This window comes from Salvelinus fontinalis, chromosome 24 (genome assembly GCF_029448725.1).
Source record: "Salvelinus fontinalis isolate EN_2023a chromosome 24, ASM2944872v1, whole genome shotgun sequence".
In the NCBI taxonomy this organism is placed as follows: domain Eukaryota; kingdom Metazoa; phylum Chordata; class Actinopteri; order Salmoniformes; family Salmonidae; genus Salvelinus; species Salvelinus fontinalis.
In genome coordinates this window covers 21,431,739-21,456,348 of record NC_074688.1, presented here as the reverse complement: position 1 = coordinate 21,456,348, position 24,610 = coordinate 21,431,739, and the positions used below count along the sequence as shown (strand labels likewise).

The following is a 24,610-nucleotide window of genomic DNA, read 5'->3' as shown; positions in this document are numbered from 1 at the left end:
CTTTGTATGTGTTATCAATGTCATATGCATTCTTAACCATTCCTTAAACTGAACAAAAATATGAACACAACTTCAAAGATTTTGCTGAGTTACAGTTAATTTAAGAGAATCAGTCAATTGAAATAAATTCTATTAGGCCCTAATCTATAGATTTCACATGACTGGGCAGGGGTGCAGCCATGGGTGGGCCAGGCCCAGCCAATTAGAATGAGTTTTTCCCCACAAAAAAAGCTTTATTACAGACAGAAATACTCACTAACAATTTAGAGACATAAGCTTTTTGTGCGTATGGAACATTGCTGGGATCTTTTATTTCAGCTCATGACACATGGGACTAACACTTTACATTTAATACATCCCACTAATGCAGAGTGGATCAATGCTTTTGCCACTGTGTCGATTGTATTTGAAGCAGTAGTTCAAAAACTAAGTGACAGCACCAATATATAATGCTGCGTTGATGTGCTAGTCGGAACTAGGAAACTCGGAAATGTTCGACTTTCTAACTGGTTGTAGTTATACATGTGCTGCGTTCAATGAATCAGTAAGTAGGAAATTTCTGCATTTCCTAGTTCCAACTAGCATTTGAACGCAGCATAAATTATTAGGGCTCATGCCTCGTTTTTGTTATCTCGGAAATGTCAATTTGCTAATCTAGGCTGCAGTGTCGGATCCCGAGTTACCCATTTGGGATGTATCAGGGTGTTTTCACACTTAGTCCCTTTCAGAACATTTTTGTGAACTCCGTACGGTTTGCTTATTTTTTGTGTGCAGTGTGAATAGTCCAAAGGAACTCAGACCCCTCAAAAGCCCCTGAAGCGAACCAAACTGAGACCATCTCGAGAGGTGGTCTGAGTTCTGTTCCCTTTTTTGGGGGACAATGTGAACACAAGGCTCCCCAGGTTCGCTTGTCATTATTCCTGCACCACACACTATCAAATCAAATTGTATTAGTCACATGCGCCGAATACAACAGGTGTAGACCTTACAGTGAAATGGTTACTTACGAGCTCCTAACCAACAATGCAGTTTCAAAAAAATAAGAATAAGATAAAAGTAACAAGTAATTAAAGAGCAGCAGTAAAATAACAATAGCAAGACTATATACAGTGGGGTATTGATACAGAGCCACTGTGCGGGGACACTGGTTAGTTGAGGTAATATGTACATGTAGGTAGAGTTAAGGTGACCATGCATAAATGACAACAGAGAGTAGCAGCGGTGTAAAGAGAGGGGGAGGGGCAATGTAAATAGTCTGGGTAGCCATTTGACTAGATGTTCAGGAGTCTTACGGCTTGGGGGTAGAAGTTGTTTAGAAGCCTCATGGACCTACTTGGCGCTCCGGTACCACTTGCAGTGCGGTAGCAAAGAGAACAGTTTATGACTAGGGAGGCTGGAGTGACAATTTTTAAGGCCTTCCTCTGACATCGCCTAGAGGTCCTGGATGACAGAAAGCTTGGCCCCAGTGATGTCCTGGGCCATTCGCACTACCCTCTGTAGTGCCTTGCGGTCAGAGGCTGAGCAGTTGCCATACCAGGCAGTGATGCAACCAGTCAGGATACTCTCGATGGTGCAGCTGTAGAACCTTTTGAGGATCTGAGGACCCATGCCAAATCTTTTCAGTCTCCTGAGGGGGAATAGGTTGTGTCGTGCCCTCTTCACAACTGTCTTGGTGTGCTTGGACCATGTTAGTTTGTTGGTGATGTGGACACCAAGGTACTTGAAGCTCTCAACCTTCTCCACTGCAGCCCCGTCAATGAGAATGGGAGGTGCTCGGTGCTCTTTTTCCTGTAGTCCACAATCATCTCCTTTGTCTTGATCGCGTTGAGGGAGAGGTTGTCCTGGCACCACACGGCCAGGTCTCTGACCTCCCTATAGGCTCTCTCGTCATTGTCGGTGATCACTAGACTACTGCAACGCCGTTTCCCCTACCATAAACCCTCTCACATTGGTGCCACAAAAGAAAGAAGTTGATGATGTGCAGGTTGGCAGAAAAAAATGGGTGCTGTTTTTGGACAGGCCTATTGATTAGTGATTGTCAAGGATGCACAGAAATTCCTAAATATGAGTTTTTAGTTCAGATTATTTGTTTACAATATGTGATCTTTAGGCTAAGAAAGCTGCATAAACTGTTTATTCGATTGTAGGGTTTGAATAGTGTGAGAAGACACCAGCATATTTGGTGAGAATCACAACAGAGTACTAATCAATTATAGCTCTTAAAGAGGCAGTAGCCTACATGGAGTGTACAATTTTCAATTACAGCATTATTTATTTATTTATTTTACCCCCTTTTTCAATCTTGTCTCATCGCTGCAACCCTTTACAGCATTATTTAATCTGCAGTTATTCTTCTGTTATTTATTATTTTACCAATAATATTTAAATGTTAATAGTATCTTCTGATTACAATTATTTATCATATTTTAATTTATTTGCAATCTATTAGTTTCCAAAATGTAAGTAGTGGCCATGTACTCTTATAATCTCCCCCAGACACAGCCAAAAGAGGACTGGCCACCCTTCAGAGCCTGGTTCCTCTCTAGGTTTCTTCCTAGGTTCCTGCCTTTCTAAGAAGTTGTTCCTAGCCACCGTGCTTCTACATCTGCATTGCTTGCTATTTGGGGTTTTAGGCTGGGTTTCTGTATAAGCACTTTGTGACATCTGCTGATGTAAAAGGGGCTTTATAAATACATTTGATTTTATTTAGTTATATCTAGCTGTCCAATAACGCATTCTGATGGAATGGCTTGTCCTGCACTTTGACTGAATGTCCTTTCTAAACATACAGTACCAATGTGAATGCAAAGACGACTCAGACCACAAAATAGGCGAAGTGAACTGGCAAAAGACTTGAGTCCTCATTCAAAGGCAAGGGCAGTGTGAATACAAAGATAACAGAGTTATTTTGCTTCTTGTTTTTCACCAGAATTCACAGTAAAGAGTACTGAGATCGTTTATTTTAAAGAGGACTATATGTGAAAACACCTTCAGAATTAACCAATAGGAAGCTCTACGCAAGTAACTTACGTTCATTTTAACTCGGAGATCCCAAGTTTCCGACAGGACATGAACAAGGCATAACCCATTTTATAAATCTTTCAGCACTTTCGGTATAAATTATGCTATCTGTTACAGGCAAAACAATTATTTATAGTTATGCCTACCATTCCGCACCATTAAGACATATTTTGGAATATTAATGTAGTGCCAAGTTGATCAAGTAAATGTGGCAATATATATTTTGATCAATTTATAGTATTCTTTAGCACAAAAATGCATTTCCCAATCATTAGCTAACATGTGGAAGCTGTTCGCTTGACTGTCAAATTCTACCAAATGCTTGCTAAAAACATATCTTACGTTTATCACTGGACAGTTAGCTATCAACCCATCTGAAGATATCTGGATTTTTCGTGTACAATACTTAACTTTATTCTTCAGCCTAATCACTGAAAGTGGATTGGTAGCTAAATTATTGGTTAACGTTAGCTAGCATGTCCTCGAAGTCTTTTCTCCATTGTTTACAATACTAGCCGAGTCAGTGGGTTAGTCAGTCAAGTCATCTGTAGATCGCTAATTAACGTAAGTGCATTATCATGTCAGCTTGCAAGCGTTTGCTTTACATTGTAAAACACAGAGGGATATGGCCATCGATATGGAGGAGAAATGTCACCACTTGGTCACCTGTAGGAGCTGCCTTCAATGCCAAACCTCACAGAAGAATTGAGTTGTTTGAAAAAAATGTGGTATGTTGATCAAGTCATGAAACTACAGTATTCCCAAATGTATCTTAGCCTATGTGATGTCGCTAGTTGTTGTTTAATCTAACACGACTGTATTTGATTTGCACTTGTCACTATACTGTTTTTACAAACACTGGTTTGTCCTTCAGTCAAGAAATGTAGCTAATAGTCAGAATTTTCAGTTCACATAGCTTTTGGTCGAGACTAGTAACAGTATTTTAAATTCCTACCCACATAATGTAGTCAAACGGTATCCTAAAACCTTCACAGGGCTTGTTTGGAGTCCCAGAGCTGAGCTCCCCTGCTGGCTTCGAGGTGACCACTAAAAGGGCTCTGAAGGACACACAGGAGCTGGTGGATAAAGTCTGCAGCAGCCCTCCTGGAGCTGTTACTGTCGAGACTTTTGACCAACTCTCAGACGGCTTGTGCAAAGTAGCAGACCTGGTAAGATGTATACAGTACCAGTCAAAAGTTTGGACACACCAACTCATTCAAGGGTTTTTCTTTATTTGATAAATTTTCTAAAGTGTAGAATAATAGTGAAGACATCAAAATGATGAAATAACGCATATGGAATCATGTAGTAACCAAAAGTGTTAAGCAAATATAAATATATTTTAGATTCTTCAATGGAGCCACCCTTTGCCTTGATGACAGCTTTGTACACTCTTGGCATTCTCTCAACCAGCTTCACCTGGAATGCTTTTCCAACAGTCTTGAAGGAGTTCCCACATATGCTGAGCACTTGTTGGCTGCTTTTCCTTCACTTTGCGGTCAGACTCATCCCAAACCATCTCAATTGGTTTGAGGTTGGGTGATTGTGGAGGCCAGGTCATCTGATTCAGTACTCCATCACTCTCCTTCTTGGTCAAATAGCCCTTACATAGCCTGAAGGTGTGTTGGGTCATTGCCCTGTTGAAAAACAAATAATAGTCCCACTAAGAGCAAACCAGATGGGGTGGGATGTCGCTGCAGAATGCTGTGGTAGGCATGCTGGTTAAGTGTGCCTTGAATTCTAAAAAAATCCCTGACAGTGTCACCAGCAAAGCACCATCACACCACCTCCTCCATACTTCACGGTGGGAACCACACATGTGGAGATCATCCGTTCACCTACTCTGCGACACAGCGGTTGGAACCAAAAATCTAAGGACAGCCCAAAGAACAGATTTACACTGGTCTAATGTCCATTGCTTGTGTTTCTTGGCCCAAGCAAGTCTCTTCTGCTTATTGGTGTCCTTTAGTAGTGGTTTCTTTGCAGCAATTCGACCACGAAGGCCTGATTCATTCATTCTCTTCTGAACAGTTGATGTTGAAATGTGTCTGTCACTTGAACTCTGTGAAGCATTTATCTGGGCTGCAATTCTTCACCCCTTAGAGGCTAATGAATGTATCCTCTGCAGCAGAGGTATCTCTGGGTCTTCCTTTCCTGTGGCGGTCCTCAGGATAGACAGTTTCATCATCAGGAATGCAAACTAGTCACCTTTCGGCAGAATTTGCAGTTTTGAATCCAAAATAGGTGACCTACGTGGTTCGTGTAGATCCGACAATAAAAGTTTGGGAGTTTGGCCTGTGTTGGCTTTCATTTAAATAAGAATTTGTTCTTAACTGACTTGCCTAGTTAAATATATATTAAATACCTCATGAAGCTGCTTGAGAGAATGCCAAGAGTGTGCAAAGCTGTCATCAAGGCAAAGAGTGGTTACTTTGAAGAATCTCAAATATAAAATATATTTTGATTTGTTTAACACTTTTTTTTGTTTACTACCTGATTCCTTATGTGTTATTTCATTGTTTTGATGTCTTCACTATTATTCTATAATGTAGAATGTAAAAATAAAGAAAAAACCTGGAATGAGTAGGTGTGTCCAAAGTTTTGACTGGTACTGTATATATTTATTTTTTATTAATATAGAAAGCACAGGATAGAGTCAAAAACCAATCAATTTAAGTTGACAGGTACACTTATTTTCTCCTCAAACCAGGCTGACTTTGTGAAAGTGGCACACCCGGACCCGTCCTTCCGTGAGGCAGCAGAGAAGACATGTATAGAGATCGGCACAGTTGTAGAAAAGTAAGTGCCATTGAACTAGGTCTAGTAGAATATATGTTACTGAGTGGCATATTACATAATGATTATTCACTGTTTGTTTATCTCACAGACTCAACACCAATGTTGACCTTTGTAGAAGTTTAAAGAATTTGTTGGATAACAAAGAAGTTTTAGCTCAGTTGGACCCAGAAACAAGGTATGCTCTCCAACCTAAATCCTTTTACCGGTATTTAATTTGGCGTAGACTTGACAGTTTCATTCAGATAATGTAAATGTATCTTTCTACCTAGGAAAGTGGCTGAGCTGTTCATGTTTGACTTTGCGATCAGTGGAATTCATCTGGATGAAAAACTGGTAAGGTACCCCTTTTAATTGGTTTTTAGTGTGTTGATAACCACCCCTGTCACATGTTTCTTTCATCTCCTTACTGTCTCTTTTCTGACTTACATTTTGCAGCGGAAAGAGGCTGTCAAGCTTCACGTCAAGCTCTTGGATCTAAACAATGAGTTTCTTATGGGCTCTCACCTCCCAAACAGAATAGCAAAGTCAGCTATACCTGAGCACATTCATTGCCACTTTGCAACGGAGGGCAGTTTCATTCAGATTGGGGGTCTACACGCTGAGTCCTCTAATGACCTGGTATGTTTTCATTTGCAAATGTTTCTCTCTTTCCCCACCAGGTAGCGCCAATCTCACATGATATCCAGTTGTACTGCTAGCGCTGCAGTCTATCTGTAGAAATGCCTACTTAATGCTGTGAGAGATTGCACGTGTGAAATGCTATTGTTGAGTAATAGTCAGACTCTCTCTGTCCCATTTCCTGATTTGTCCTGATTTTATTTGATTCTCCATAGCTGGGAGGGTTTCTCTGTTATAGGGATGGCTAAGGGGTGAAGAACCTGAAACACAGGCTTTTTACATTCTTTTCAGGTTCGGGAGGTTGCCTATAGGATTTTCCTCTACCCAAATGCAGATCTGATGGAGTGTCTGGAAGAGCTGTTGAAATGCAGGAACAAACTGGCCAAACTGGTGGGCTATGAGTCTTACGCACACAGAGCTTTACAGGGGACCATGGCCAAAACCCCAGGTAATATGCTTCCGCCCCTGTCCCCAACAATGACTTTCCCTTCAATTAGTAAACCTTTGGCCTTTTTTGGAATCATATGTAGAAGCATTGGTAGTGCTTCAGTGTATGATTAGGAAGGATATTTAGCAATGACTACCATTTCAGCCAGATACCGCCAAGTTAGTAAACATACTTGTTCAACCAGGTTTACCAGCAGTTTACATGAATGAATGAATGATTCAACCAATGCCCTCTATTATATACAATAAATGACCCAGGCAAAAACTGTGTCACCCAGTTAGAATATTACACTACAACTGTGCTATACTGTTGATGTTGGGAATGATAAAGCCTTTGTGTGTGACTGATATAACATGGCCCTCCTTTCCTCTGCCCACAGAGACTGTGATGAACTTCCTACAGCTACTGACGGACAAACTCTCCGAAAGGTACAGCACTTAATACAAGTAAAATAAAAAATGAGCTATGCCAAAATCAACACAATTTGTTCACCTTATATACAGTATATAGCTATAAGGAAATATATAATCCACCTTGTCTTGAAAAGCTGACATGTATCCTCTCTACCACAAGGTGACGATATAACCTTGAAAGAGTGAAAGAGCTTTATAAGTTTAGTGAAGTGAAGGTTTGAAAAAAAGTATAATGTTTGAATTCCAATTTATATGCTGGAGCCTTCAGAGATCCAGTTATTTGGATACAGAATTGACTATGAAGCAGAAATAATAGTTTGTTAAATAGATGAATACACTTTTCACATATTTAGTTGAATTTGAATTAGGCCTGACAGTGAAGTCAGCAATCACATCAGCCACTCATTTTAAATCTCTTCCCATACAGAACCGCAATAGACTTTGAGATGATTAAAGACATGAAGACAAAACTCAACCCCCGTAATGCGGTAAATACTGCTTTGTTGTCGTTTATAAATATTTATATTCCAGCTGATGTAGCAATGTACATGTAAAGATATGAGTCCATAGTGAGATTAAAAAAGGTGAATACAAATGGTGGTGTGTTATTTATTCTTGTCACAAGCTATTAGTAATATGTTTATCTTCCATAGGAGCTCATGCCATGGGATCCTCCATACTTCAGTGGTGTGTTGCGTGCTGAAAGGTGAGTATTACAGTCCTAGATCTATTATTCAAACAAAGCAACTGATCCAGTTATTCTTCGCCAACTGTCAATTAGATAAATCTGTTTGATTTCTATCTACCTGTCTGTATTTGGGGTGGGTGGCAACTTCATATTTCAGTGTAGCGCATCATTTTATTTTTTTTACCTGGTCTTCCTCGGGTATCAATTGTTAGTGTTAGGAGAGGAGCATGGGAGCTCCCGAGTGGCACAGCAGTCTAAGGCACTTCATCTTAGTGCTAGAGGCGTCACTACAGACACCCTGGTTCGAATCCAGGCTGTATCAGGCCGTGATTGGGAGTCCCATAGGGCGACGCACAATTGGCCCAACGTCGTCCGGGTTTGGCAAGTGTAGGCCGTCATTGTAAATAAGAATTTGTTCTTAACTACTTGCCTGGTTAAATAAATGGGAGCTACGTAGGTCTTTGTTTATTCTTTTCAATATAATCAAGCCGGATCAACTTCCTTTGCTAAGGTGCGCTGTCACCTCATTTTACCTGAAGATTTTCCCCTCTCCGTTTATATAATTTAACTAATTATCCTTGCGTAATACATGTTCCCTGTCATTTTTATTTATGTGATGGAAGATATCCAAAACAATGGATTAGAATATGCAACCTGAATCACTGTTGCCATGCTACAGTATAGAAAGACAGAGTTTGAATGTGTTAGGCAGATGAGAACCATCCAGAATACAGTGAGGACCCAGACAGCATTCAACTCAACCTGAACTCATTGCAGGAGTAAATCGCATTTTAGTCTGTTGGGAAAGGATATCTCCAATAGCATATACAATATTATGTATTATCTGTTGAGACCCTATGCATTTGTTCTAGTGTGCGTAATATATTCTGCAGTTTTAATGCTGATTAATGGGCTTTGGGTGGTTAAGAAAACGTATTATCTTTATTGTCAAGGGTAATTCATAAATGTCATGATTCACAGATGGAGAAGTGGAATGGCCTAATCTGCTGTGAACATTTGAGTGAATGGGAGATGTGGTTGGTCACATCTAGCATATCCAGTTTTGCGCCGGTCTCACGTCGTCCTTTTATGGACATTATTAATGAACTGCTTTTCCACTCAGGCGCTCACCAGAGTCCAATAAGTCTAACGGTTTATTAAAGCTTTAATGCAGACATTCCAGGTCCTGGGGGATGGACTCAATGGCTGTTTCCACAATGGGGTTTGGCACAACCTCTGTCTGAGGAGGGGGAGATATGTTGGAGAGTTTTTTTTTTTTTCTTCTTTTAACTGAGGAAAATCTGTTTCCGAATCACTTTCCCCTCAGCCCTCTTCTTGGTGTGCTATGCTGTGCTGTGTTGGTTGTTAGGAGTTGGGTTTAGAATGCAGTCGGTTCCCAGGATGGCTGGTTGCCCAGAGTTACCACCACCGCTAAGTGGCTCCTGTTGCCCTTTTCTCTTAGTCAGCAGCATTAGTGGTTTGCAGTTCCTACTGAAGTCAGATGGAGAATGTTCATGTCCTACTGAAAGGAGTTTCAGATTATGTGTGGTAAATGAAGGCCCAGTAGCACATCATGTGCAAGATGGTATAAATTACTCCCTTTAGTAGTCTTTAGGAAAGATCATATGATTACTGCTATTATTCCATTAGCAGTCGGTGAAAAAGCTTATTGTTGCCAGACTTTGTCCCATATACAGTGCATTCGGAAAGTATTCAGACCCCTTGACTTTTTCCACATTTTGTTACGTTACAGCCTTATTCTAAAATTGATTACATATTTTATCCTCCCTCAACCTACACACAATACCCCATAATGAGAAAGCAAAAACAGGTTTTTAGAAATCTTTGCAAATGTATTTTTTAAAAATGAAATAGATTTACATAAGTATTCAGACCCTTTACTCAGTACTTTATTGAAGCACCTTTGGCAGTGATTACAGCCTGAGTGTTCTTGGGTATGACGCTACATGCTTGGCACACCTGTATTTGGGGAGTTTCTCCCACATTTCATTGCAGATCTTCTCAAACTCTGTCAGGTTGGATGGGGAGCGTCGCTGCACAGCTATTTTCAGGTATCTCCAGAGATGTTCGATCGGGTTCAAGTCCAGGCTCTGGCTGGGCCACTCGAGGACATTCAGAGACTTGTCCTGAAGTCACTCCTGCATTGTCTTGGCTGTGTGCTTTGGGTTGTTGTCCAGTTGGAAAGTGAACCTTATCCCCAGTCTGAGGTCCTGAGCGCTCTGGAGCAGGTTTTCATCAAGGATCTCTCTGACACTGCCTAGTATATAGGTTCTGGATGGCTGGAAGTTTGGCCCCAGTGATGTACTGGGCCGTACACACTACCATCTGTAGCGCCTTACGATCAGATGCCGAGCAGTTGCCATACCAGGCAGTGATGCAACTGGTCAGGATGCTCTCGATGGTGCAGGTGTATAACATTTTGAGGATCTGGGGACCCATGCCAAATCTTTTCATTCTCCTGAGGGGGGAAATGTGTTGTCGTGCCCTCTTCCAGACTGTCTTGGTGTGTTTTGACCATGATAGTTTGTTGGTGATGTGGACATCAAGGAACTTAACTCTCGACCCACTCCACTACAGCCCCGTTGATGTGAATGGGGGCGTGTTCGGCTCTCCTTTTCCCGTCGTCCACGATCAGCTCCTTTGTCTTGCTCACATATTTGCACATTTATTACAAGTTTAAAAAAAATGGAAATATCACATTTACATATGTATTCAGACCCTTTACTCAGTACTATGTTGAAGCACCATTGGCAGCAATTACAGCATCGAGTCTTCTTGGGTATGACTCTACAAGCTTGGCACACCTTTATTTGGGGAGTTTCTCCCATTCTTCTCTGCAGATCCTCTCAAGCTCTGTCAGTTTGGATGGGGAGCGTTGCTGCACAGCTATTTTCAGGTCTCTCCAGAGATATTTGATTGGGTTCAAGTCCGGGCTCTGGCTGGGCCACTCAAGGACATTCAGAGACTTGTCCCGAAGCCATTCCTGTGTTGTACCTTGTTCATGTCATCTTTCCCTCGATCCTAACTAGTCTCCCAGTCCCTGCTGCTGAAAAACATCCCCACAGCATAATACTGCCACCACCATGCTTCACCGTAGAGATGGTGCCAGTTTTGCTCCAGACGTTACGCTTGGCATTCAGGCCAAAGAGTTCAATCTTGGTTTCATCAGACCAGAGAATATTGTTTCTTTTTGGCGAAGTTAGTTGCCTTTTGGCGAACTCCAAGCGGGCTGTCGTGTGCCTTTTACTGAGGAGTGGCTTCCGTCTGGCCAATATACCATAAAGGCCTGATTTGGTGGAGTGTTGTAGAGATGGTTGGCCTTCTGGAAAGTTCTCCCATCTCCACAGATGAACTTTGGAGCTCTGCCAGAGTGACCATCAGGTTCTTGGTCACCTCCCTGACCAAGTCCCTTCTCCCCGATTGCTCAGCTTGGCCAGGCGGCCAGTTCTAGGAAGATTCTTAGTGGTTCCAAACTTCTTCAATACTGCAGAAATGTTTTGGTACCCATACCCAGATCTCTGCCTCGACACAATCCTGTCTCGGAGCGCTACGGACAATTCCTTCGACCTCATTGCTTGGTTTTTGCTCTGACATGCACTGTCAACTGTGGGACCTTATATAGACAGGTGTTTGCCTTTCCAAATCACGTCCAATCAAATAAATTTACCACAGGTGGACTCCAATCAAGTTTTCAAAACATCTCAAGGATGATCAATGGAAACAGGATGCACGTGAGCTCAATTTTGAGTCTCATAGCAAAGGGTCTAAATTCTTATGTAAATGAGGTATTTCAGTTTTTTATTAAAAAAATATATAAAAAAATCTTTTCACTTTGTCATTATGGGGTATTGTGTGTAGATTGAGGATTGTAATTTATTTAATCCATTTTAGAATAAGGCTGTAACGTAACAAAATGTGGAAAATTCAAGGGGTCTGAACACTTTCCGAATGCACTGTACAACAAGCAAGGAGGCCACATCATGGTAATCATGTCTAAAGCTGGGCGTAGGAAATGGGCTTCTCACTGGTTTTAATTAAATTCAAATTACGTTTGGATATGCCTCCAGGGCAGGCATTGCTTGCTTCAAATGGCTTGCTTTGTCCACACCAGAAGTGAGTAATTGTGCATGCTCCCCAAGATTTCCCCTTTTATGTCTACTAGTCTGAGAGCGTTAGTCCAAAGAGTCTGCATGACAAGTGTTAATCAGAGCATCAAGTGGCTTTAGGGGGGAAATAAGAGGAATCTGTAAAACACCATAATTAACTACGGAACCTTGCTAATAGATGCCCATTTGGTTTTAGCATGAGATTCCTGCAATCGTCTACAGTAGCTTGTCACAGTCACACAACTGAGATTGTGCTGAAGTGTTTGTCATATTGTGGTTGTGTTTTGGTTACAGGTACAACATTGAGCCCAGCCTCTACAGCCCCTACTTCTCCCTGGGGTCTTGTATGGAGGGACTGAACAGCCTCTTCACCCAGCTCTATGGAGTCTCTATCATGTCCGAACATCCAAGTGTAGGAGAGGTGTGGAATGATGATGTCCGCAAACTGGTAAAAAAAACTTGTATAACTATTCAAATGTTCCTAGTGTTGAAGCTTTAATTTGTTTGCTGTGATTACATAGTCTAAATTGTGTTTTCTATGGTGTGATCTCCTAAGTTTACTGTTTTGTCACTTCCTGTCCAGGCTGTAGTTCATGAGACAGAGGGGTTGCTGGGATACATCTACTGTGACTTCTTTCACAGAGCAAATAAACCTCACCAGGTAGACATCGCCTCACACGCCACGCCCGCAACACAACCTGGCTTTCTTTAAAGATGATATGAGTTTCAGTAGATCAAAAAAAGTTTAAGAATTTCAAAATGCCGCCATGGCTGCTGTTTCTAGCGTGTTCAAAAGAAAAAATGTCTCTGGCCCTGTGGCACTGATCTTGAAACCAGCAGTACATAGAATGTATTCAAGGCAGGGCCTCAATGTTCTCTTTGTCTCTCCCTTCCTCAGGACTGCCACTTCACCATCCGCGGTGGGCGGCAGTGCCAAGAGAGCGGACAGTACCAGCTGCCTGTAGTGGTGCTGATGCTGAGCCTGCCCCTCCCCACCAAGAGCGCCCCCACCCTGCTCACGCCGAGCATGATGGAGAACCTGTTCCACGAGATGGGTCATGCCATGCACTCCATGCTAGGGCGCACACGCTACCAACACATCACAGGTCAGCCATGCTCATCTGACATTCTCAGAGTTGAACCGTTAACTTTAGCAGCTTTAGCCTGGCATTGTGCTTATGGGTAATTCCAAAGTGATGCTGAAACATCCAAGTCGTCCTTGTCCATAGAGTTGTATGGTTTGTTTAACTTTGCAATCATTGGTTTTTGTTTGACATACATTTTAAAGTGAAAAATCGGAAACTTAGCATCACTCTGTTACCGTGGTATTGTCCCTATGTATTTGTACTGTTAATGTGAATAATAATATGGGAATGACTGTATGTAAAGCTCTCTCAAGTCAATAGTCCTAATAGTGAGGAGGATTGATTTTAGTATCAATGGTTTCATCCTCTGCTAGTGTAGTGGGTGGTGTTGTGAATGACATCTTATAATGATGGTCACAGGTTAGAATGGCATGCGTAGAGGCTGTGTTCAGTCATGGTGTGGAGACTTGAAAAGGCCTGTTAAATACAATTCCGAATGATACGGCTTGGTGAGGAAATCCACACTGGTTATCATTGGATTGATTGCATGCTCCTTTACTTGTTAGATAAAGACTAAGGATAAGCCTTAGCAAGTAACTCAAGATGCTATAAAATGTCATCCACTTAGATAACATAGATCAGTAATGGAGCAACTTGAGACTGCTTTTGACTTCTCAGGAACCAGATGTGCCACTGACTTTGCTGAGGTCCCCTCTATTCTCATGGAGTACTTTGCCACTGATTATCGTGTAGTGAACCAATTTGCCCGCCATTATCAAACAGGACAGGTACAAACTCACCATTTTTTTTGTGTTACTAGATGGGTTACTGTAAAGATATTGTGCTGTAGTCCTGCAGAGAAATGAATGTCTTTGTGTTTTTGCAGCCTCTGCCTCAGAGCATGGTGGCTCGTCTGTGTGAGTCCAAAAAGGTGTGTGGTGCGGCAGACACTCAGCTACAGGTAAATCCCCCTGACATACAACAACAATAAACAAAATGGGTCACAGCTTTTCCTTGAATGGGATACATTAACACTCATGAGTTACGTTGACACTGAACTCTCATGCAAATGCACATTACAAGGGCAAAACATTTTGCTCTCAAACTGTTTCAAATGTACTGGCACGGCAGCAAACACTGACAACTGTTATCTGCTAATCTTTATAGTAGTTTTTTAACAAGGTATCCTATATTGTTAGCGTTGTTTTAAAAACTCACTTAAACACAATAGACATAACACATATCCTGTAGGTGCTTTGCCTGAGTGATTGATGGTAGATAAGTGTAGAGACTTAACAGATATCAGCCTTTTTCAGGCAACAGAAAATTACTTAACTCTAAGTGGGATATTTGGGAACGTTTCAAAGGTTTAACATGTAACTACATGAATGATTCAGCATGTTTATTTTTTATGTGGACAGATTTTCTACTCTGCTCTGGATCAAATGTATCATGGAAAACCACAAAACCGATCAACGACTGATATCTTAAAGGACATGCAGCAGAAATTCTACGGCCTACCGTACACTCCAAACACGGTGGGTACCTCGGTGTCAAAATGCTCTTTGCCTTCACTGAGTTGGTCTATAGAACTTTGATTAAGAGCTCAATTACAGCCTTTACAGTTAATGAATGTTTTAGGGGACATTCTTTGCTTAATCCCCAAATCTTTACCACAGTGTCTGCCTTCTCCCATGCAACAGAGGGACAAAAACAGAGCAGAGAGAAGGAGTTATTTTTTGGATATTCTTCTCTGGCTTTGTGGTTTTATATCTCTTACCCAGGCGCAGCACCGTTTAAGGGATTAAAGCTTTTTTGGAGGCCCTGCTCAAATAACAAAGCAAAAGTATACTTTGAATGAGCACTCCCTGGGGGAAATATTTGAAACTCTTCTTTCTGTGGTCCTTTTAATGAAAATAGTCAGGAGGGAATAGAGAATGTAAAACACAGCCATCATTTAACAGGAATGGTCATCATAAGGCATTTATCCTCATCTGTAATTATGTGGGCCATCAGGAATAGACGGCACTCAGTTCCACCTTCTTTAATTGAGCTTACAAGCCATAGTTGCTTTACCCTCGCTAAAAGTCATACTTCCACTTTTATCCATGCAGCTAACGACCTCCCAGGGGAGTGTGGTTAATGTTATATACTTTCCTTTCTGTCTGAGTAATTTTTCTTTAACTATAGAACGATGCCGAAACTCAACATTTCACTCAAATTACATATGTTATGATGGGATGAGTAGTTTTCCTCCTTTTAGCCCCACTTACAAAATTCCTAATTGTGTTGTTAAAGGATCTGTCATGGGATTGGAGCAAGTGGAAACAGATTTGTTTATATTCTGCTAAAAGGACCATATTTTTTATTCTCTTCTCCCTGCGCTCGCAAAAAAGCAGTGAAGCCAAACTTTCCACACTAAACTGAACATTTCAATGGCTAATAGGTTACAGAGAGACCCAAATGATAAACACTGGGGTGATTGTGACATGTGTATGGTTTATAGACCAGGGGTATCAGTTCTGACTGGAGAGAAAGACTATCAGCTGTTGTTGAGTACATGGACCAAATGGGAATCCCATGCTGCTCTGACTTTCCGGGTCCTTGTCTGTGTGGATCAAAAGGGATCTTTCGCTGAGATGTTGACTGGACTATGACCTTCTCAAGTTGGACGGCTCAAAAATAAAGCAGAGCAATGGTGTCTGAACTGATTAGTTTGAATGTTCACTGTCCATCTCTAAGTTTCAGCCATTCTTTGTCATACCTGTAATTACGTTTCATGTTCTAAGGTCTTGTGCGGTTGGGGATATCTTGCCACAGCAAGATGAGGGTGAGTTCAAACCGGGTGACCTGATATATGCTATAGGCCTCTGGTACTGCCGTCCGGGCGGCTGGTGAACTCTCCTCATGATTTGTGCTCAGTTTCCCAATATTTTGGTTTCCCCAATGCACTACCTCTGTCAGGAGTACTGTTTACCCTTATTAAAGTCATTAGGGCCCAGATGGGACCCGTCATGCAGACACTTTGCGGCTTAAGCCTGTTTCACGCTAGAGGATCATCCACCCAGCCTGGAGAACTCTTTCACACTGCCCGCTGTTTAAATAAGCAGCACCTCTCTCAAAGGCAGAGTACATTAGCCCCTTTAAACTCATCTATCGCACCTATCCAAGACGGTACTGTAAAGAGCACAGTCGGGGAAAAACCTTCTCCTAAGAGCTAAAGTTTTAATTTATAAAGATCTGGGCCCACATTTTGATGTTAGTTAGGGCAACTTCATTTGGTGATATCTATGTGACTCTAGCAAGGTTCGTAAGGTTCCTTATGCATTACAGGCTCAATGCTCTGATACAATACCTACAGTACTTAGCTTTTCATTTGTGTTTTACAACCACTGTGGAGAATAGGGTATAATTTAGTTTTGTTCCACTGCTGCTTTCTGACTGAATGACTGAGTGTTTGCCAGGTGAATTTCCCCGGAGTCCAAAATCAGGCCTGATCATAGAGCATGTTGTCTTTACAGATAGGAAGTTGGACCCTCTAGGCAACAAGGGGGAAAGGAAATGTATGCACTCTGCCATTTAGGAATTTCCAAGTTTTGTTCCTTTTAAAAGCAAAGTAAAAGGTTTAAAGTAAAATGTATACAGTTAAATCAAAGTCCATATTTGACTTAATCATGGGCCAATTGAACTGTAGCATGAATTTTGAAGCAGAAAAAACAGTGACCAGACAGTAACTAGAACAAACTTCAATAGACTTTCTTTAATGGCCCGAATAATATTGGGTATTTTCCTGAGGGGGAAGTAGATGATGATGACAGAAGAATGTCTCTGCTTGTCTTTTCCTTTAGCAACCTTTATGAGCAGGAACAGTTAAGTCTTCAAAGCTGAATTAGCCTTTCTCTCCAAACTACACTCTGCATTTAAAAAAATAAATCATGTTGTACCTTTATTTAACTAGGCAAGTCAGTTAAGAACACATTCTTATTTTCAATGACGGTCTAGGAACAGTGGGGTAACTGCCTTGTTCAGGGGCAGAATGACAGATTTTTACCTTGTCAGCTCGGGGGATTCGATCTTGCAACCTTCCGGTTACTAGTCCAACTCTCTAACCACTAGGCTACCTGCCGCCATGCGTAAGCTATTTTAATTGCATTCAATCTGTCTGTTTTTGTTATTGTTTTTTTATGTGAGATAAAATGTTTATTTGTCAGTATACATACAGTGGTGGTCTTTCTGAAATCATGGTATTCAGTGGAACCTGTTGAAAAGCCAGTTTAATTTGGGTTATTTATTGGGTATGGTGTTGTCAATGATGTAGTGATCTTGTGAAATGCTTTTTTTTCTTTTGCAGGCATGGCAGCTGAGATTCAGCCACCTCATTGGCTACGGGGCCAAGTACTACTCCTATCTCATGTCCCGCGCTGTGGCCTCCATGGTGTGGAAACAGTGTTTTGTTCAGGATCCTTTAAACAGGTGAGCCATTCAGCGTGTCCTCACATAAACTCTTGATCAGGAAATACACACAATATCAAGGCATGGCTGTCTGCTGCACTTAACTTTTATAGGTGTGACTAAATGCAGGGTCCCTACGGAAGAAAAAAACTGTAGCAATACAATGAACTTCCTCCGAGGCAGTCATAAATCGGTGAAAAATGACTTTATTAATAATGTAAAAATATATCAGGACCATTTGGTGATGTATTTTTGTGTGTCCCTTAAGATTTTTTGCCATGTGTAATCACACACCGGGAACTTATGCTACATTCAATGATAGTACAGTGTGTCTGTTGTACTGTAACTTTCAGTGATATAACATTTGACTGCAAGGTATAAACTTGTTTGCATTTCCAAGAAGACCGAGGCAAATGCTCTCTGACAAGCAACCTTCCCTGAGTAGTGTTAAGTCTCTCAGCTTGACATTGAACATGACATTAATATGAAATCCACACCAGCAGGTGTGGTACTGTAATCCAGTTAGAGCCACCAGCGTCCACATTACACAGCCCCACAGTCCTCCCTCTCAGCTCTGCTCTGACTTTGACTTCACAGAGGCTTTGTTTAGAGATTCACCTCAGAGATTCGAGCCCCGCAGCCCTTTTTTCTCCGTCTTACTTTCTCTCCTTTCCCTTTGACATTGTTTATGTTCCACCTGTGGTTGTCGAACCTCTGTTTCCTATCATCAGCCCTGTGAGGAGAGAGCTGAGACTTTGCTCAGGGCTCAGGGAAGGAGAAGAGGAGCCGCTGGAAGAGATTGCATGTGGCTGTAATCTTATCTTTCCTCTCTCTCCCCCAGGGACATGGGAGAGCGCTACCGTAGGGAGATGCTGGCCCATGGGGGAGGGAAGGAGCCCATGCTCATGGTGGAAGGTATGTCATGGTCTTAACCAATGTGCCCTCTAAGCTGCGCACTTGCGTGGCCGAGCACCTCCTCCAGGAATGCCGCGAGGAAGAAAGGCCAGGCCTCGCAGAGACACAAGAGATTGAACTACACCGAGTTTGCCCCATTAGTTTGCGCTATATAGATTAATGTTTTTTCTGTGGTCAAATCAACATTATATTAGCCCCTTTTCAATGAAACAAAACAAATCTAACTTTGCAAGATTGAGTCTGTGATTTTGTTGTAGGCAGAGCCAGAGCGCAAAGGAGTAGAATTCTATTGGTGGGGGTAGCTGACAAGCATTCTTTCAATCACCCATGAGTAAATCCGCTTTTCAGATCAAAGCGCATAGCTGTGCGTGTGCACATTTATTTATATTCTTTGCTAGTTAGCAAGTTGTTAGCGAGTTATTAGCTCAGTTACAAAGAAGTATAACTTCAGCAATGGGAAGTTACTGCTTCCTACAAGAGCACAATACGTGTAGGCTTAGGCTATATTTCAAGCTGTCTTTGAAAAGCCAGTAAGGTAAAAAGCTTTGTCTTAATTAAAGGGGCAGTGTTATATTTTGAGACAGGCTTGAATATGCAAATAAGCCATTAGGCAGAGGGGTAGCCTACATTGTCTAATTCTCTGTATGGTAGTAATAATTAATTGTATTTTATAAAGTGGTTTCTTGCATCATAAAACACCTTAGCAATTTACAGTCACCTATTTGGCCCATGGTGTTACAGACTAAGTAAAAAATCATAAATTAATGTCTGGCCCTTCATAATGTAAAAATGTTTTTAAAAGTCTTGTGCAATGTTGGCCTGCATTGAACACCACAGCTATATCATAGAAATCAAAAGCTTTTTCCATGTTAAAATAATATGGGATTTGCTCCATTGATTTTGTTGGTATGGTCAAATAGCCACAATAGCCTATTGGCCACTGTTTAAAACTGTAAGGGTACAAACGTGCCCCGGAAGTTGCAAAAAGTTGTCACAATGTTCATGTTTCCGCTCACAAGACCTAAGATTTGCTCAGTGCCCCAAAACATTTGAGGGAATATTAGACTTGACCTGAGCCTCTGGACAGGTCATGTAGTGGCCCACTTCAGGCTGATTTACTTTATAAAAATATTTTATTGAAATTAGACCCCCTGTTTCTTGCCAATTTCGTGATATCCAATTGCGATCCAATTACGATCTTGTCTCATCACTGCAACTCCACAACTGGCTCGGGAGAGGCAACGGTCGAGTCATACGTCCTCCGAAACATGACCTGCCAAACCGCGCTTCTTAACACCCGCTTGCTTTACCCAGAAGCCAGTTGCATCAATGTGTTGGAGGAAACACCGTTAAACTGACGACTGGTGTCAGCCTGCAGGTGCCCGGCCCGCCACAAGGAGTCGCTAGAGCCCGATGAGCCAAGTAAAGCGCCCCGGCCAAACCCTCCCCTAACACGGATGATGCTGGGCCAATTGTGCGCCGCTCTATTGGACTCCCGGTCACGGCTGGTTGTGACACAGCCTGGGATCAAACCTGTAGTGATGCCGCAACACTGCAATTCAGTGCCTTAGACCCCTGCACCACTCAGGAGCCCCCCTGATTTACCTTTTTAGTGTCCATTAGACTAGGAAGGAAGGTGTCAACCAACTTCTAACTATATTTCAATGAATTGTGTTCAGAAGAGACTAGGTATGTCTGCTCTAGGTGATCCTTGACAACCCGGTGGAACTAGAAAGAGCCAGCAGTAGCCCACCAGAGTTGGATCATAATTCATTCACCCAGGTATACACACCTGCTGCTGTTGTGGTTAGTCTGGTCTGCGATAGGGGCCTCAGAATGGAGGATATTTAGCTCTCCAGCATGTTTTACTGCCTCTTACCTTGTGTTTTATAGGGGCTCTGTCATTATAGAGCTATATAGCCCCTTGTTTGGTAGTGGTTAGTCTTGTATGGTGGTAACTGGTAAGCTATAACAGAACACAAGCATTTTTACATGGTGGCAGTGCCACGAGTGGAGGTCATCCTCCTGCCATTCGATGCAAACTTAATGATGGTTTTGGAGTCGTGCCTGGCCGTGCAGTCATGAGTGAACAGAGAGTACAGGAGGGGACTGAGCACGCAACCCTGAGAGGCCCCTGTGTTGAGGATCAGCATGGCGGATGTGTTGTTACCTACCCTTACCACCTGGGGGCGGCCCGTCAGGAAGTCCAGGATCTAGTTGCAGAGGGAGATATTTAGTCCCAGGGTCCTTAGCTTATTGATGAGCTTTGAGGGCACTATGGTGCTGAACACTGAGCTGTAGTCAATGAATAGCATTCTCACGTAGGTGTTCCGTTTGTTCAGGTGGGAAAGGGCAGTGTGGAGTGCATTAGAGATTGCATCATCTGTGGATCTGTTAGGGCGGTATGCAAATTGGAGTGGGTCTAGGGTTTCTGGAATAATGCTGTTGATGTGAGCCATGACCAGCCCTTCAAAGCACTTCATGGCTACAGACGTGAGTGCTATGGGTCGGTAGTCATTTAGGCAGGTTACCTTAGTGTTCTTGGGCACAGGCACTATGGTGGTCTGCTTAAAACATGTTGGTATTGCAGACTCGGACAGGGAGAGGTTGAAAATGTCAGTGAAGACACTTGCCAGTTGGTCAGCGCATGCTGGCAGTACACGTCCTGGTTATCCATCTGGCCCTGCGGCCTTGTAAATGTTGACATGTTTAAAGGTCTTACTCACATAGACTGCGGAGAGCGTGAACACGCAGTCTTCTGGAACAGCTGGTGCTCTCATGCATGTTTCAGTGTTATTTGCCTCAAAGTGAGCATAGAAGTAGTTTAGCTCGTTTGGTAGGCTTGTGTCACTGGGCAGCTCTCGGCTGTGCTTCCCTTTGTAGTCTGTAATGGTTTGCAAGCCCTGCCATTTCCAACAAGCGTCAGAGCCGGTGTAGTACGATTAGAGATTAGTCCTGTATTGACGCTTTGCCTGTTTGATGGTTCGTCGGAGGGCATAGCGGGATTTCTTATAAGCTTCCGGGTTAGAGTCCCGCTCCTTGAAAGCGGCAGCTCTAGCCTTTAGCTTTAGTGCGGATGTTGCCTGTAATCCATGGCTTCTGGTTGAGGTATGTACGTACAGTCACTGTGGGGACGACGTCAACGATGGACTTATTGACGAAGCCAATGACTGAGGTGGTGTGCTCCTCAATGCCATCGGAAGAATCCCGGAACATATTCCAGTCTGTGGTAGCAAAACAGTCCTGTAGCTTAGCATTTGCTTGATCTGACCACTTTTTGGCTGCTAGGAGCCAAAAAGCTAGGAGAGAGCCGCCTCTGGGTGAGCGTTTTCTTATGGCTGAATAGAGCTCATTCAGTGCTGTCTTAGTGCCAGCCTCAGTCTGTGGTGGTATGTAAACAGCTACAAACAATACAGATGAAAACTCTCTAGGTAGATAGTGTAGTCTACAGCTTATCATGAGATACTCTATCAGACGAGCAATAGCTCGAGACTTCCTTAGATTTCGTGCACTGTTATTTACAAAAATACATAGTCCGCCACCCCTTGTCTTACTAGATGCCGCTGTTCTATCCTGCCAGTACAGCGTATAACCAGCCAGCTGTATTTAATAGTGTCGGTGTTCAGCCACGACTCCGTGAAGCATAAGATATTACCGCTTTGAATGTCCTGTTGGTAGTTTAATCTTCCGCGTAGGTCATCGATTTTATTTTCCAAAGATTGCACGTTTGCTAGCAGAATGGAAGGAAGTGGGGGTTTAGAACGTCGGACTAGTAACCGAAAGGTTGTAAGATCGAATTCCAGAGCTGTCAAGGTGAAAAATCTGTCGTTCTGCCCCTGAACAAGGCAGTTAACCCACTGTTCCTAGGCCGTCATTGAAAATAAGAATTTGTTCTTAACTGACTTGCCTAGTTAAATAACGGTACAAACAAATATATAATTTCATCGCCTACGAATTCTCAGAAGGCAGCCCACCCTCTGGGCCCTTTTTCTCAACCTCGTCTTCACGTAAATCACGGGGATCTTTTCCTGTTCTCGAGAAAGCAGTATATCATTCGCTTCGGGCGAAAAGATTCTGCCAGTGGTAAGAAATCGCAGTCCTGATGTCCGAAAGTTATTTTCGGTCATAAGAGATGGTAGCGGCAACATTATGTACAAATAAGTTTTAAAAAATACGTTACAAACAACGCAAATAAACGAACGAAAAACACAATCGGTTGGGGACATGTAAAACGTCAGCCTTCTTCTCCGGCGCCATTTTTTCAAGGATTACCGGTACTGAGTCAATGTGCAGGGGTATGAGGTAGTTGAGGTAATTGATGTACCGTAATTTCCGGACTATAAGCCGCTACTTTTTATCCACGCTATGAACCTCGCGGTTTATACAATGACGCGGCTAATTTATGTTTTTTGTTTTTTTTTCCACAAGATTCATGCCGCCAAAAAACTGAGCACCGTCACATAATGTGACGTAAATCGAACTAGCTCGCTCAAACCTGCCATCATTCTGATTACGGTAGTCATTTTGTCACCCTCATCATGGCAAAGATACGGAGAAATGCATATGATGCAGCTTTTGAAGGCGATCGATCTGGCTGTTGGAAAAGGAAATAGAGCTGCTGCACGGGAGCTTGGCCTTAATGAGTCGATGATAAGACGTTGGAACTGTGCCGATCCGACTGAAAGCCAAAACAATCGCCACCGCAATGAAGTTTGACTTTCTTGGTAGGCTACTGTTTACTGCTATTTATTTTTTATTTTTGTTACAAGCCGTGTTTCGTTTAAAAGCCTTTATTTTTGTTACAAGCCGTGTTTCGTTTAAAGGCTGTGTAAAGTTAATTTGTTTCAATGTACCGGTAGGCACTTGCGGCTTATAGACGTGCGGTTTATTTATGTACAAAATACATATTTGTAAAAAATTCAGTGGGTACGGCTTACATTCAGGTGCGCTTAATAGTCCAGCAATTACGGTAATATATACATGTAGCTAGGGGTAAAAGTGACTAGGCAATCAGGATAGATAATAAACAGAGTAGCCGCAGTGTATGTGAACAGTTTAAAAGTGTCTATGTGAGGATGTGTGTAGCGTCAATATATGTGTGTGTGTTGGAGTGTCAGTGTAGTATGTGTGAGTGTCTGGGTAGAGTCCAGTGAGTGTGCATAGAGCCGGTGCAAGAGAGTCAGTGCAAATAAAAAGGGTGTCAATGCAAATAGTCAGGGTAGCCATTTGATTAACTGTTAAACAGTCTTACTGCTTGGGGGTAGAACCTGTTCAGGAGCCTTTTTGTCCCAGACTTGACGCTCCAGTACCGCTTCGGTATCTTTTCAGCCTCCTGAGAGTGAAAAGGCGTTGTCCTGCCCTCTTCACGACTGTGTTGGTATGTTTGAACCATGTTAGGTCCATAGTGATGTGGACACAGAGGAACTTGAAGCTCTTGACCCGCTCCACTACAGTCCCATTGATGTGAATTGGTGCGTGTTCGGCCCTCCGTTTCCTACAGTCCACGGTCAGCTCCTTTTGTCTTGCTAACGTTCAGGGAAAGGTTGTTGTCCTGCCACCAAACTCCCACGTATCTGACCTCCTCCCTATAGGCTGTCTCATTGTCGTCGGTGATCAGGCCTACCACCGTTGTGTTGTTGACGAACTTAAGATGGTGTTGGAGTCGTGCACGACCTAAGCAGTCGCGGTAAACAGGGAGTACAGGAGGGAACTAAGCACCCACCCCTGAGGGGCCCCTGTGTTAAAGGTCAGCATGGCGGATGTGTTGTTGCCTGCTCTCACCACCTGGGGGCGGCCCATCGGGAAGTCCAGGATCCAGTTGGAGAGGGAGGTGTTCAGTCCCAGTGTCCTTAGCTTAATGAAGAGCTTAGTGGGCACTATGATGTTGAACGCTAAACTGTAGTCAATGAACAGCATTCTCACATACAGTTGAAGTCAGAAGTTTACATACACTTAGGTTGGAGTCATTAAAACTTGTTTTTCAACCACTCCACAAATTTCTTGTTAACAAACTATAGTTGGCAAGTCGGTTAGGACATCTACTT

At 42.5% G+C, this 24,610-nt stretch overlaps 1 protein-coding gene across 1 annotated transcript in view; it reads left to right on the top strand.

Moving 5' to 3' along the window:
- The first annotated feature begins 3,269 nt into the window (after positions 1–3,269).
- Positions 3,270–24,610, top strand: part of LOC129822134 (mitochondrial intermediate peptidase-like) — a 34,001-nt gene continuing 12,660 nt past the window's right edge. The window contains exons 1-18 of the mRNA XM_055880107.1: positions 3,270–3,749; positions 4,017–4,190; positions 5,732–5,820; positions 5,909–5,995; positions 6,090–6,153; positions 6,256–6,438; positions 6,730–6,886; positions 7,266–7,314; positions 7,727–7,787; positions 7,953–8,005; positions 12,409–12,562; positions 12,698–12,775; positions 13,013–13,220; positions 13,878–13,987; positions 14,086–14,160; positions 14,621–14,737; positions 17,551–17,672; positions 18,493–18,566. Of these exons, the coding sequence (XP_055736082.1) occupies positions 3,600–3,749; positions 4,017–4,190; positions 5,732–5,820; positions 5,909–5,995; positions 6,090–6,153; positions 6,256–6,438; positions 6,730–6,886; positions 7,266–7,314; positions 7,727–7,787; positions 7,953–8,005; positions 12,409–12,562; positions 12,698–12,775; positions 13,013–13,220; positions 13,878–13,987; positions 14,086–14,160; positions 14,621–14,737; positions 17,551–17,672; positions 18,493–18,566 (2,005 nt within the window). The 5' untranslated portion in view covers positions 3,270–3,599. The remainder of the gene's footprint in view (positions 3,750–4,016; positions 4,191–5,731; positions 5,821–5,908; positions 5,996–6,089; positions 6,154–6,255; positions 6,439–6,729; positions 6,887–7,265; positions 7,315–7,726; positions 7,788–7,952; positions 8,006–12,408; positions 12,563–12,697; positions 12,776–13,012; positions 13,221–13,877; positions 13,988–14,085; positions 14,161–14,620; positions 14,738–17,550; positions 17,673–18,492; positions 18,567–24,610) is intronic.